The 14,453-nt window shown below is 59.9% G+C and overlaps 2 protein-coding genes across 2 annotated transcripts; both read left to right on the top strand.

Annotated features, from left to right (window-relative positions):
• RNF19B (ring finger protein 19B) lies at positions 1-11,859 on the top strand. Its single transcript, XM_084497043.1, has 9 exons — positions 1-752; positions 5,605-5,810; positions 7,411-7,555; positions 7,970-8,132; positions 8,760-8,874; positions 9,014-9,154; positions 9,479-9,686; positions 10,474-10,605; positions 11,092-11,859. Exons 1-9 carry the CDS (start codon positions 133-135, stop codon positions 11,558-11,560), a joined length of 2,199 nt encoding a protein of 732 aa, XP_084353169.1. The 5' UTR covers positions 1-132; the 3' UTR covers positions 11,561-11,859.
• A 769-nt stretch (positions 11,860-12,628) lies between these two features.
• TMEM54 (transmembrane protein 54) lies at positions 12,629-14,126 on the top strand (the record flags this gene model as incomplete). Its single annotated transcript, XM_084496862.1, has 5 exons — positions 12,629-12,755; positions 13,270-13,463; positions 13,678-13,737; positions 13,865-13,964; positions 14,059-14,126. Exons 1-5 carry the CDS (start codon positions 12,743-12,745, stop codon positions 14,124-14,126), a joined length of 435 nt encoding a protein of 144 aa, XP_084352988.1. The 5' UTR covers positions 12,629-12,742.
• Between the last annotated feature and the right edge of the window lie 327 nt (positions 14,127-14,453).

Below are 14,453 nucleotides of genomic sequence, written 5' to 3' on the forward strand. Positions count from 1 at the left end.
GGCCCCGGCACCCGCGGAGCCTCGGAGCCCCCGGATCCCCCCGGACCCCCCGGATCCCCGCGGACCCTCCCGGACCCCGCACGCCGCCGCCGTCCCGGGAACAGCCCCGCCACCGCCACCGCCGCCACCACCATGGGCTCCGAGCGCGACTCCGAGTCTCCCCGCTCCTCCTCCATCCACTCGGCCGCCGCCAAGTGCCCGAAGCCCGGCCGCCGCCGCCGCCTCTCCTTCCAGAGCGTCTTCTCCGCCGCCGCCGCCTCCGCCGCCGGCAGCCGCCGCCGTGCCAAGGCCGAGCAGCCACCTCCCGCAGCCGCCGCCGCCGCCCCTCCGCCGCCCCCCGCCGCTCCACCGGCCCCACCGCCTCCCCCGCCGCCGCCCCCTCCTCCTCCTCCTCCTCCTCCTCCTCCGCAGCCCCCCGAGGAGCCCCCGGCGGTGTGCGCGGAGGGGAGCGGCGAGGAGGAGCTGGAGTGCCCGCTGTGCCTGGTGCGGCAGCCGGCGGAGAACGCGCCGCGGCTGCTGTCGTGCCCGCACCGCTCGTGCGGGGCCTGCCTGCGGCAGTACCTGCGGATCGAGATCACCGAGTCCCGCGTCAACATCTGCTGCCCCGAGTGCAGCGAGCGCCTCAACCCCGCCGACATCCGCCGCCTCCTCCGCGACTCCCCGCACCTCGTCGCCAAGTACGAGGAGTTCATGCTGCGCCGCTGCCTCGCCGCCGACCCCGACTGCCGCTGGTGCCCGGCCCCCGACTGCGGGTGAGTGTCACGGGAGGGGGGGGTTCTGCCCCTGTATGGGGATGGTAAGGGGTCTGGAGGGGGGTTCTGACCCCGTACGGGGCTGCCTGGGGGACTAGAGGGGGGTCCTGACCCTGTACGGGGCTGATAAGGGGACTGAAAGAGGGTCCTGACCCTGTACGGGGCTGCTGGGGGGTCTGGAGGGGGGTCTTGACCCTGTACGGGGCTGCTTGGGTGATTAGTGGGGGGTCTTGACCCCGTATGGGGATGATAAAGGGTCTGGAGGGGGGTCCTGATCCCATACGGGGCTGATAAGGGGTCTGGAGGGGGCTCCTGACCCTATACGGGGCTGCTGGGGGGACTAGAGGGGGGTCCTGACCCCGTACGGGGCTGCTTGGGGGACTGGAGGTGGGTCCTGACCCAGTACAGGGCTCCTGGAGGGTCTGGGAGAGGTGTCCTGGACCCCAAAGTGGGCTGCTGGGGTGTCTGGGGGGATCCTGACCCTGCAAGGGGCTGCACTTCTCTGTGCTGGGGTGTCCAGTAGGGTCCCAGACCCCACAAGGGTTTGCCCCCCTCTGTGCTGGGGCATCAGGGGTGTGCCCTGACCCCGCAGGGGGCTGCTGGGGGGTCTGAGGGGGGATCCTGACCCCACAGGGGGCTGATGGGGTGTTCAGGGGGAAATGGTGTCCCTGTTCCCACAGGGGGCTGACTGTCCTCATAGGGGTCTGTCTGTCCCCTTCCTTGTGGGGCGGCCTGGGAGGGGTCTGCTGTCCCTGCTGGGTTATGTCCCCTTTCTGCTGGGACAGCTCAGGGAGGGGGGGATCCCTGTGTCCCTATAGGGGACCCTAGGACTGCCTGTGGAGGTGGGACCTGCCGTGGTGCTGCTGTCCCCACCCTGCCCAGGGAGGGGCAGGTTCCCCCCTGGTGCTGTGCTGCCACTAACGCCTGCTTCTGTTCACGTGGAGTTCAGTGAAAATCCCTAATTGCAGGCTTGCTTCGCTGGCCAGTCAGCAACCTGCTCGGGAGAGTCAGCAGGTACCAAAACAATGCTCCATCCATCCATCCATCTGCAATAAAATCCCGGGATTTGACCTTGGGGAACGTGGAAATCCAGACAGACACGGCCCTTGTAATGGGACTTGGAGGGGGTTTTAGCTGAGCCATCGTTTCCCTGATTTAAAAGAAGGCTTTTTTTCGGCCCAAATGGGAAGCTTGGAGTTTCCCAGCCGCGTGTATCGCCGCAAGCTGCTGCGCTCCTTGCACGGGGCAGCCTGCGGTTTGCAGGGGGGGGAAGAAGGAACCGTGAACGGTCACTTCTTTCCAGCGGGGCCGTGAGTGCATGGCACAGAGCAGTGATGTTGACTCATTGCCATTGCCTAAGTGAGGAAACGTCTGTCTGTCCGTCAGTCAGTCCACACAGGCTCGATGACTGTACTCGTCTGCGCGTTGCTTTCATTTTCTCTTCTCTTTTCCTTTGGATGGACTCTGTTAGGTTTCTATTTACGCGTAAGGCAAAGCTGCCTGGAAAAGGGCTTTGTTCGGGAAACTTAGAGAAGTGCTGCGAAGTTTGGCTGGAAGGCAGCGTGAGTTGCAGTTCTGGGTAGCGTGAACATGAAAGGAAAATCTGACCCAGTAGTCAGGGTGGAAAGCGTGGTGGGAGGATTGTGAAAATTGAATCAGAGTGTTGTAATAACCTTCCTGTGCAAACCAGTTAACCTGTCTCAGGTTACCCGTTTTGGGGCCCCTGAGCATTGCTGCATAAAGGCTCGTTTCTTCAGAGGTAGCAGCAGACAGCGGTGCTGGGTTCTGGGGCAGGGTCAGGTGCCAGGTCTTGATGTTTCGGTGTCGCTGGGGACGTCGCGCCGGCTGTGCCGCCCGCAGAGCGGTGCTGGAGGGAATGCCCCTGCTGTCTGCGCCCTCAGCTGGGTGGAGAAAACCCCATCCTGCTCACCTCACCTCAGCTCTGTGCCGCTGTGGGCTGCGGATGGGTGTAAGCACCCCATCTGCAGCTGGGGCTGCCTCGCTGGAAGGAGCCGGCCCTGGCATGGCCCGCAGGGCGCTGCCTCTTCGAAAGGAGCCTGGGCAGATCCCCATCCAGCCATCGCTTCAGGGCTCTGCGCAGACCCACGGCACTTCATAGCTCATCTGGTGGACAAGAGCATCCTCGCTGGGAACACGGGACGTGGGCATCTTCCCGAGAGGTGACCCCAGTCGCTGCCCACCGGTGCCATCCATCAGGAGCACCAAACAAAGGCTGTTGGACCCGGCCCTCGGGCGGCAGGAGGAATTAATCTCCCTATTCATTCTTCCCAGCAAGTGCCTTTCGCTGTGCTTATATAAAGTCAGGCCGTGAATTATTTACAGCGGGCTTTCCCCTGGCAGTAGGGCGGGGGGCGATTTGGGGTGCTGGGCGCTTCGGGGGGGATGTCGCCCACCACCGGGTGCGGGAGCTGCAAGGCGGCGGCGGCAGACGAAGCCGTGGTGTGCACGCAGCATCCTCTGCCTTGCACACCTACTGCGGGCTGTCGTAAGGGAACCAGCTCGGCTGTGCTGCTGCGGGAGGAGGAGGAGGAGGAGGAGGAGGAGGAGGAGGACCGGCACCACACCGGAGCGTGTTGCCATGGGAACGCTGGCCAATTGATGCACCATCAGTCGCAATACCGATAATTTTCTATATTTGCAGCTTTTTGTGTTTTTTTTTGTGTTTTTTTTTTTTTTTTTTGTGTGTGTGTTTTGTTTTTTTTTTTTCCTCCCCCCTTGCTACAATCAGCCGGCGTTGCTCTCCGGCGTTTGTCACGCTGCATCTCCCCTCGAAGCTGGCGAGAACAAGAGGAGCTTTAAGCCAAGCGGGCTGCGTGGGCTGAGCTCCTCAATGAGGCTGGAGGCAACCGGCGAGGCTCCGGCTCCTCCGAGGCCGGGGCTGGGAGCTGGGCTCTGCCTTCCCTTGGCCCGCCGGGGTCTCGGGCAGACGCTCACCATCCCTGCTGCTGCTGCTGCATGGGGGAAAGTCAGAATTTCCCTTTTCACCTCTGCCGGGGCCGAGCCAGGAAGCAGCCGTTGAGCAAAGCGGTGCGTCAGCGGTCAGGTGGAGACGGAGGCACGCGTTAGCGGCCCGGATCCTGCAGCGGCCACCCCCAGGCACGGCGCTTCAATGGCTCCTTTCTAGTTGTCCTTGGGGTTGGAGCTGGGTTATTTCCTTCCCTCGCAGAAGGAAGCCGTGTGGCTGTTTTTCTCCGTGCAGCTGCGGGCTTGTTCCTGACGTTCGTCATCTCGGTTCTCGCAGCGAAATGTAAATGGTGAGGATTGTCTCGTCTCATAGGGGAGCTGCTGGAGTGTCTAGAAAAACCCTAAATCTCTAGCGAGGGGTTAATCTAGAGCACGAGGCTGCTTAATATATTACGCTGAGCTTTCCCAGCCTGCTGCTGTGGTTTGAAATAGCAGTGTGTCCCAACACAGCTGGCCTGATGAGGCTTTATTTTTTGCCAGGGGTAGCTCTGTGGCTGCCTTGTGGTGGCAGGGTCCGGATGCTTAGTGGGATTCTCCCCGGACAAGATGCGTAGGAGTTGATTTGGTCAAGTTGGCTGCTCCCCGGCCGCCTGCATCCCTGCTCTCTGCCCTCTCCGGCCCCGCGTGCGGGTGCACAGCCACTGATGCTCGTGGGGACCCTGCCGTCGCGCCCCCCAGCCCGGTGCTCCACGCAGAGATGTTGTTTCTTGGGTGCTTGTGTCGTACCCTGGCAGGGCGAAGCTGCTCAAACTCCCACGGGATGTGAATCATTGTGGTATGACACATTCAGCGGTTCTCACGCTGCTGCCTCCGAGAAGAGGCAATACAACTCGAGCTACGCGAGCTCTAAATATAAAATCCTAAATGGGAGCCATTCTCCTCTGGCCACTAACGAAAACGCTGAGGATGATCAACAAAAATACCCTTTGGTGTTTGTGCTGGTGTCGCAGAGCTGGAAGGCGCTTCTGGAATTACTCGGTTCAGCCCCTCCGGTGGCAGCAGCCTCATCCTCGCTGACTGTAAGCCAGCTCCTGTGTAGTGGAGCTGCTTCGGCTTTTGTGTGCACGCTGGTCGCGCTCCCTGACTTCCCTCTCTTGCACATTCACTTGGTTTTACTCCAGTTTTGGTTTACTCCAGAAGCAGGGCGTTATTCTTCACCCTCTGTAAAAAAAAGGAAATTCTGTGGGGATCAACAAGGGCTTACTTCTTGAAATAGCTTCACATTGAAACCCTGCTTGTTCCACTTTTTTTTTTTATTTTTATTTTTTTAGAATCATCATTAGGTGATAAAGTGCCCAGTGAGGCTTCAGCTTGCCTGGCCTCCTCTGGGCCGTGTGCCTGGCTGTCCCGAGGAGCTGGGGTTTTTGTGTGTGTGTTTTGTGTGTGTTTGTATTTGTGTGTGTGCAGCCACGGGTATATGGAGCAGGAGCCTGTGCTGGGAGCCTGCAGTGGCAGAAGGGCTGAGCAGGCCACGTCTGGTCCGTACGAGCAGGCAGTGAGGACTGCCAGCGCTCATTGAGAGGACTCAGCGTTGCCAGCTGCCTGCCCCAAGTAACCTAATTAGCACTGCTTACCTCCAGGCCCTGCAGCGCAAGGCGCAGGACTGGTGAGGGCAGGAATTTGGAGCGCAGCAACCAGGAACACCGACCTGGCAGTGATGAGATGGCCGCCCGGGATGGGCTGACCCTGGAGCGGGGCTGCTGTGCCCCCCAGGCAAGGCAGGGGCTGCTCGGCATTCTCCAACAGCAGCCTGTTGGAGAATTGCAGCTGGAGAGAGCCCCCCAGGCGCGATGACTTGGCCGGATGACGGGACAGTCGCTCGATAACTTTGCCTCTTGCTAACTGGCCGGGTGTCTTCCTTCCCCAGCTACGCGGTTATTGCCTACGGCTGCGCCAGCTGCCCCAAGCTGACCTGCGAGAGGGACGGCTGCCAGACGGAGTTCTGCTATCACTGCAAGCAGATATGGCACCCCAACCAGACCTGCGACATGGCCCGCCAGCAACGGGCGCAGACGCTCCGCGTACGGACCAAGCACACGTCGGGCCTCAGCTACGGGCAGGAGTCCGGGCCGGGTATGGATCGTGCGTTGTAGCTCACCGGGTGCTGTGGTTGTGCCTGTGAAGCTGAGAAAGAGCCGCCGGTCGTGCAGAACTTCCTCCCCGGGGCGGTGGCAGTGCCCCGCAGGGAGCGCTCTGCGTGCCGCAGCTGAGGGTCCCCGGCAGCCGTGGGTGAGAGCGGCTGTGAACCCGAGAGCCACTTCCCCTTCTCCCGGGGTTAGAGCGAGCCCGGTGGGCTCCTGCAAGAAATTAAAACATGAAACGGGTCGGGGATGGGTGACGACGTGCCTCGGGTCCTTCCTCGGTGCTGCAGCTCCCCTCTTCCGCCCCAGCCACGTTGTGGCCGTTTTGATCTTGGATGTTCTTGCTTCTCGCTGATCTAGATGGTGAACAAACGAGGTGCTTTTTACTGTTGCAACTTGAAATTTGCCTGTTGCAGTAGTAGAAAGCAGCGTTGATGCCTAGCCCTGCGTGGGGAGCCTGACTGCGTGCACTGTTAGGTGCTCGTAATGTCACGTACAGGGGAAAAATGCCAGCCCACAGGCTCCTGCTCTGCCTTGCAGGAGCTGCTGAGTTAGTGTTCATTAAAAATAACCGTGTTGACTCTGGAAGTGGGCAGAAAGGCCATTTCTTAAAGTCCCTCCCCCCCCCTCAGACAAAGCACTACTGTGCCTTGTGTGCCAGGAGTTAAAATGTTGGTGCTCGCACTGGAGCTGCCCTGAGCGGTTCGAGGTGGCTCAGCTGCATCCCAAGGCTTAGAGGGCCCTGACAACCCACAGCTCGGATGCCACCACAGCCTGTGGTACGAACCAGCAAGCAAAAACTGGTTTCTGAGCTTTTTTTCACCCTCCTAAAGGAGATCCCTGCCAGGAAGAGCTTAGCGCTTAGCCACTGGAAGGGAGATTCCTGAGACAGCGGTTTTTCCCCACCCCATTCTTGCTGGATTCGGCGCAGTGATTAATAAGGTGCGGGCCGGTCTCAGCAGCTGGATTTCATATTGCTGAGTGTCAGAGAGGCTGCCAGCAGAGCCCCGACCCGCTGCGCAGACAGACGTTGCGTAACTGCCATCCGATGCTGCGTGACTTGAGGGGGAGATGCAGGACCCTCATCCTGCCCTGCCAGGAGCCCAGCAGGGGCTGCGCAGCATCTGCCCCGCTGCCTGCTGCTGAGAGCTGGGTTCAGGCTTCCTGATGCCTTGTTCTCTCGATTGCTCTGTTGTTCTTGGCCTGTGAATCACCTTAGTGGAGCGATTCAGTAATGGTTCTGACTTACACCGTTGTCCCAGCTAGCACAGTGCAGATGTGACTTGTTCCCAGCACTGAAGCACCTCCTGGAACGCATCCTGTGCCAGGCCAGGATGAGCTTTTAAAGCTCCTATTGCCCCCAGTCCTTGCTGTCCAGGCAGATCACTTCGGTGGGCTCGGTCTCATCAGCATTATCTTCTCACCCTGATGATAAGCTAAGGTCCCAGCCAGCTGGTTGTACCATCCCCGCTTTGTGGTGCATGAGAGTGATCTGCCAGCACAGAAAGCGAGGGGTCCCCTGCACAGTGAGAGCCCCCCGTTGGCTCCTGGCAGCACAGACCCCGACTCAGTGCCCTGCTTCATCCCCGCAGCAGACGACATCAAGCCGTGCCCACGCTGCAGCGCCTACATCATCAAGATGAACGACGGGAGCTGCAACCATATGACCTGCGCCGTGTGCGGCTGCGAGTTCTGCTGGCTCTGCATGAAGGAGATCTCGGACCTGCATTACCTCAGGTGGGGGCCGGAGCAGGGCGCGGGGCTCCTCTCGGGGCCGGGAGGTGTTTGGCTGCGTGCTGTTCGTCCCCTCCTGTCTACAATCAGTCAGCAAAATTCTCTTTTTTGACCCAAAGATGTGAACTTTCTTCCCACACTACACTTCTTCACAAAAAAAAAAAAAAAAAATCTGCTCCTGATATGTTGCATTTGAGAGCTCTTAGCATAGTGGACATCAAACATAGTCCTGGTGGTGTGATAGTCACCTGGAGGAAGGAGTAAATTAATCTTCATGGGACACGGGATCCTTTTTTTGTGTTGTCTACCCACTTCCTAAGCTTTGGGTTTTGTTCACGTGGAAGTTGAATTTGGGGTTCTCAGGGATGCTTAGGAATTGCTGAGGTTTTAACGTCATTTTTTTTCCCTTCCATAAAGCCCCTCTGGCTGCACATTCTGGGGCAAAAAGCCATGGAGTCGTAAAAAGAAGATTCTCTGGCAGCTGGGCACGCTGATCGGCGCTCCTGTAGGCATTTCCCTCATTGCTGGCATCGCCATTCCTGCTATGGTCATCGGCATCCCCGTGTACGTCGGGAGGAAGGTAAATGCACGAGGCTGGAGCTGAGGGATCCCTGACTTGGGGCTGTCTCTGGCTCGAGGCATCCGACCAGCAACTGAGAGCTGATACGAAGGGCGGGTCTCCCCACAGAACCAAAATTCAGCTGTCTCTTCTGAACCCTGCCTTATCTTCTGGGCTTTGTGAGGGGAGAGGAGGACGGGGGCTGATAGCCCTCCGGGCTGAAGTTCTCTCAACGCGTGTTGCGTTGCTGCTGTGCCTCTACCCTGAACTGGGAAGGGAAACCAGGTCCCTTTTGGCACCTCCTGTGGCTGGGGCCTCTGTGGGACAGTGACAGGCTCCGAGCAGCATGCGGGCACAGGTCACAGTGCGTTTTGATGCTGTTGGGGGTCTCCAGCTGCCCCGAGCTACGTTGTGCTCTTGTGCCAGTAAAGAGGCGTTGAGAGGGAGGAAATGGTGTCAGCGCTGGATTTGTAGCTTCTTCTTTTTCTTGAACGCAGACCCACCTGCAAGATCTGATCTGCAAGATCTGTGGTCGCGATGGGGCTCTCTCGGGGCTAACGCAGCTGTAAAAGCACAAGCTTGTGGATGTCTTCTGGCTGTTGTTTACGGCCTGGTGCTGCTCTCACCTGGTGCTTCTCCTTCCCTCAGATCCACAGCAGGTATGAGGGAAAGAAAACGTCTAAGCACAAGAGGAATTTGGCCATTACCGGTGGGGTCACGCTGTCCGTCATCGCCTCTCCGGTCATCGCTGCTGTCAGTGTTGGTAAGTGGGCACCGTCCATCTCCCATGGTGTGCAAAGTGGGTAAATAACCACAACTGAGAGCCCCTACCCCAAAGGTCCTCTCTTATTAGCCCAGCTCAGCCGTAAGCCCCTCTTAACTCAGCACATCCTCGCGTGCAGGTATCGGAGTCCCCATCATGCTGGCTTACGTCTACGGCGTGGTGCCGATCTCGCTGTGCCGCGGTGGAGGCTGCGGAGTCAGCACCGCCAACGGGAAGGGCGTGAAGATAGAGTTTGATGAGGATGAGGGACCCATCACAGGTACTGCAATAAGCGGGAAGGGGAGGAGGAAAGGCCCTGCCGCTGCCTCTTGTAATGGAATGGTGGCAGGCTTAGTGTTTCCCAAATCTGAGCATCTTGGGTTTGGCTAGGAGGAGTTACTTGCTTCAGTCACCTGCTGGTGATCAGCTGCGTAGCTCTGAGCCAAATCTCGGCCCTTCCTTGCCCTGGAAGAGGCTCGGAGGCTGGTTGAGGCAAGAAGCCCGCTGCCTCAGGGGCAGCAGTGTCCAACCCTCAGCCCTGCCACCACCGTCACATCTGGCTGGTGCCCTTGCTGACCGGTTCCCGTGCTGTTCTTCTCCTCAGTGGCTGATGCTTGGCGAGCCCTGAAGAACCCCAGCATCGGTGAAAGCAGCATCGAGGGGCTGACCAGCGTGCTCAGCACCAGCGGGAGCCCCACGGATGGGCTCAGCGTGATGCAGGGCAACTACAGCGAGACAGCCAGCTTTGCTGCCCTCTCAGGGGGTACTCTGAGCGGCGGTGTCCTCTCGGGAGGCAAGGGCAAGTACAGCAGGTAAATGGGGTGGTGGGCATGGCAAGAAAGGGGTGAAGGCTCCCGGGGCCTGTGCTGGCTGAGCAGGCTTAGCTCGGGGCTCTGTCTGGGGCTGGGTGGCCCTCTGTGAGCTTGGCAGTCATGTCCTGGTAGCTTTATTTCTTGATCTGTGGTGGAATAACCAGCCCCAGCAGACCAGGCTACTTCTGCAGCTGCCGTTGGGCTGGTTCTTGCAAGGAGGACAAAAGCTAGAGGAGCAAGTTTCTGTCCCTTCTGAGCTCCATGAAACTGCAGAGCTGATGCTTGGGGTTAGTTGGGAAGAGCCCAGAGATGCCTGCACGGCCCACTTAGAGATCCTCCAGTGCTCTGATCCCAGCCTCAGGGTTTGGGAGCCTGCTGTTCCAGGCAGGGCTGCTGCTTTCCAAGTCAGAAGGTTACACCAGTTTTCCTCTTAAACTTGCCTGTGAGTCAGTCTGCAGGGTAATTAGAGACACGTGTTGATATGGCAGCCAGCATATAATCATGGCTCTGTGCTAGATCTGTGGAAATCTGTTCTTCGCAGGAATTGCATGAGTCATGGGCATAAACACAACTTCACCTTCGTCATGGAAAACAGAATGGGTTTACCTAAATGGAGCCAAAAATGAGACTGAGAGGAACCCTTGGGGTTAAACTCCCTTGTGCCAAGCTAGACCAGCACAGATGGCCTCTTGCTTTCTCATGACAGGGGTTATTTGGTGCCACTCGGGGACCCTTTGAGGCATTTCTGAGGAATCCTCTTTTTTTTTTTTTTTTTTTTTTCCTGCAGGCTGGAAGTGCAGGCAGACGTCCAGAAAGAGATTTTCCCCAAGGACTCGGTCAGCTTGGGGGCGATCAGCGACAACGCCAGCACTCGGGCCATGGCTGGTTCCATCATCAGCTCCTACAACCCCCAGGACAGGTAGGAGGACGTGTGATGGTGAGGAGAGTGTTGGTCGTGGGTGTCCTGGAAAAATCCGAGCTCTGCGAGGTGCTGCGGGTGCCAGGCTGGCTGTGGGCGCTCCAGCTCTTGCAGCTGGCAGGAGGATTGAGCTTTTATTCGGGCAGGAGGAGGACCGGGGGTGTTTGGGAGCAGGCTCTCTGTGTGGTGTGCAGGCTGAGGAGGGGATCTGCAGCCCAGGGCTCTCAGGGCTGTTCCTGATGCCCTCAGGGTCTCCAGTGCTTCCCTGATTCATTTCCTAGCTCTCAGCCTGGGGGGATGTCAGCTGCCGTTCGGAGGAACTCGAGGAGAGCAGCGGCTGCTGTTGTGTCCCAGATGCTGTGGGGTTTTGAGCAGCATCTTGCTCCTGTCTGGGCAGCGTGGTCCTCCTGGCCCAGCGAGGTGCTGACCCAGGCTGTGGCCAAAACCAGCAACTGTGCAGTAACGCAGGGGTGCTTGTTTCTGCAGGGAGTGCAATAACATGGAGATCCAGGTGGACATTGAAGCCAAGCCCAGTCACTACCAGCTGGCCAGCGGCAGCAGCACGGAGGACTCTCTGCACGTCCACACCCAAATGGCAGAGAATGAGGAAGAAGAGGAGGAGGAGGAAGAGGACGGTGAGCAGGAGCAGATGTGCAAACACCAAAGCTGTGAGCAAAAGGACTGCATTGCCAGCAAAACCTGGGACATCACCCTGGCCCAGCCTGAGAGCATACGGAGCGACCTGGAGAGCTCCGACAGCCAGTCGGACGACGTGCCAGACATTACCTCGGACGAGTGCGACTCCCCCCACTCTCAGACTGCAGCAGCCTGCTCGCAGACCCCCAAAGCTAGAGGTGCCGAGAGCCCAAGTGCCCACCTGAGCCACTGTGCCCAAGCCGAGGGGTGCAGGCTGGACGAAATAGTCAAACTGGAGTGCATCGAAGCCAGAGTATGAAGTGGCCTCCTGCTGAAAAGCACACTCGCTGTCATTGCATCTTTTGGGGCAGGGTTGTGTCCGTGTTGGCTTCTGTTTGCAATTCTTCAGCTGGCTCCCTGGCCTCGCCTCAGGGAGTCGTCGTTTCTTACGTGACAAAAAAAAAAAAGAAAAGGAAAAAAAAAAAACAATCCCCCACCCTCTTTTTGTTTTAATTTATTGGTTCAGGCTCTGTGAGGCGTGTAAGAGTGTAAATATGTATGTGTCTGTATGTCTGCAACCATCCTAAAGGACTATTTGAATAAAGACTCTGGATGTCATTCGACTCGCATCCAGCTCATCCTTTCCATGGGTCTACGGTGAAATCCCCTCCTTGGTGGCTGCCTTCGGACTGTCTGAACACTGCCCTAGCCTCAGGCCTGGGGAAAAGGGGTGCATTTCCTCCTCTGCCTCTAGGCAGCGGGGGTGCCAGCCTTGTTCTGCCCGCAGCACTGGGCCAGCCAGCCGTGTGCTGGGGCTGTGTACATGGGGAAGGACAGGGACTAACCATGTACTGAGCCACGTTCCCAGTGCTGCTTGAGGAGGCCTAAGGCTGGCCTCATGGCTCTGTCAGGACATGAGGGAGAGGCCAGGAGGCTGCCCTACACCCAGCCTGTCCCCAGAGCAGCTCCCGGGGCCTGGGCTGCGCTGCTGTGCCTGTAATTAAAGCACTGGTGCCTCCTGTCTGCCATGAGCTGTGCAGCAAGCATGGCAAGGAAGGGCCTTGTGGTGCTGTGCAGGCCCCTGGACATTTCCTTATGGCAATTTGAGGCAGAATTGGTGCTTCGCTGGGCAGGATGTGGCCGGAGGGGTCTCCCCGTGGGGCACCGGGCTCCGAGGTGTGGTGTGGAGGCCCGCAGGGTGCAGCCCAGCACAGTGCGAGGCACCAAGGGGAGCGCAGGGGTGGGGATGGGGCTGTGCCTCCCCTGTGTGTAGGCAGGCGAAGGTGGAGTTATTGCTCTGATCATCCTGGAGCTGGTCTGACGGGAAGCGGAGCCGCAGCGGGGTGCAGCAGGCGAGCAGCTCCATGGCTTCGTCCCAGCTCTGGGACTGCCCCGGAGCACGGGGACCCCAATGGATTTAGCCACTGGTGCAGGGGCTGAGTGCAGGACAGGTCCTGGGGGTGCTGAGGGGCTCTGATGGCCTGATCCTGGCCGGCTGAAGATGTGCCAAGTGGGTGAGTCCGGGTCTGGTGTGGTAATCGTGACGGGAGGTGTCTGAGCCCTGCCTGCGGCTCCAGCCCTGCCTCCTGCAGGGGAAACTGAGGCACGGAGGGAGGGCAGCCCTGCACAGCTCTGACATGAGCCCCAGTCTTGATGGGGAAACACTCCCCTACTGCTGCCTCTATTTGTTAGAGCACTCGGTGCCCGTGCCCAGCTCTGGGGCAGCCACCCATGGGGGCTGCATTGCTCTGAGGAGCTCCACTCCTTCCCGGGATGTGCTGGGACAAGTGGCCGGTCCCCATCAGGGACCCCTGTTCCCACGGCTGCTGTCCCTGCACCATGGCTCCGATCCCAGGGGAGCTGGCTGGGGCAGTGGTTTGCATACCCGGGCTGCCAGCGACTGCCACCCTGCAACCTCCTTGTCCCCATTGCCGTGTCACCTCCTCTGGGGCTGTCCCCAGATGCCCTGTGCCGGTCACCCTGCACCACGTAGCCTCGGTGCTCAGCCTCCCCTCTCCTCCTCCCCAGGCCACCACGATCCCGGCAGCCACCAGAGGGTCCTCATGAAAACGGGCCTCATCCTCCTCATCGTCGGGCACCTCAACTTCATCACGGGAGCCCTCGTCCACGGCATCGTGCTGCGCTTCGTGGTCAGCCTGCGGGACGCCGTCTCCCTGCAGTACGCCATCTCAAACACCGCCTCGGCCATCACTGCTCTGCTGGTACCAGGGGGGCAGGGGGTGGGTGCAGGATGGATGTAACATGGATGCAGGGCGGACACTGCTCCATCCCCCCTTCCCGGCTCTAAGAGGCCTTCCCCACACAGAAACGGGGGGGTTAAATGCACAAGGACTGGTCACTGGGTGGAGGGGGCTGAGCTTTCAGGGACAATGTCAACATCCCTGCTGTCGATGACCTCCCTCTGCTTCCTTGCAGACGATCTCCTGTGGCTTATCTGCCCTCATGCTGTCCCGTTACTTCGCCCCTGCAGCCCTCGTAAGCAGCCCCGACCCCGCAGCCCCACAAGGCTCCATCCCACAGCCCCTCGCTTGGGGACCACCCCAGGCGGGTGGCCGTGCGTGGCCCCATCTCACCGCTCTCCCTCATCTCTCCCCTCCTGCAGAAATGGGCGGTTTTGGCCCTGAGCGCCAGCAGCAGCCTGGGCTCGCTGTCCTGCCTGCCGGGGCTGGCCGTCGCCATCGGGCTGACGCTGGGCAGCCGGGGCCGGGTGCTGCTGGCACCCTGCGCCCTCACCGACGCTGCCCTCGCCCCGCTCGCCCGGCAGTGCCCCTTCGATCCCACCCGCGTCTACGTGAGTCCCGCCGGGCCTGTGGCCACCCCGCACCGTGCCCGCCCTGCGGGTGGGGGCACACGCGGGGACCTGATGGCCCTCGTCCCCGCAGAGCTCCACACTGTCCCTCTGGTTCATCTCCCTCATGCTGGGCTCGCTGGGGATCGTCTTCAGCATCCGCTGCCTCCTGCTCACAGTCAAGCTCCTCCACCTCAGCTGCTGCTGCCACAGGGTGCGCCGGCAGAAGGTGAATCCCCTCTAAGCCCCCGTGCAGGGCTGGGATGGAGCCGGCTGGGCTCAGGGCCCCAGGGCGGGCAGGATTTGCCCACCCGAAGCTCTCAGTCCCTGGTTCTGCCCTGAGCAGCCCCTCTGGCTTGCAGGTCTCCTTGCAGACAGCCCCTGCGGACAGCCCCGACCCCGA

Source organism: Aythya ferina, assembly GCF_964211825.1.
Source record: "Aythya ferina genome assembly, chromosome: 24".
Lineage (NCBI taxonomy): Eukaryota > Metazoa > Chordata > Aves > Anseriformes > Anatidae > Aythya > Aythya ferina.

What these genes read in the sequence shown, in the direction of transcription:
- RNF19B (XM_084497043.1), top strand. Translation starts at nt 133, where the DNA reads ATGGGCTCCGAGCGCGACTCCGAGTCTCCCCGCTCCTCCTCCATCCAC. An exon ending in TGCCCGGCCCCCGACTGCGG is followed by an intron (nt 753 to 5,604) that starts GTGAGTGTCACG and finishes TTCCTTCCCCAG; the next exon opens with CTACGCGGTTATTGCCTACG. An exon ending in GGATGAGGGACCCATCACAG is followed by an intron (nt 9,155 to 9,478) that starts GTACTGCAATAA and finishes TCTTCTCCTCAG; the next exon opens with TGGCTGATGCTTGGCGAGCC.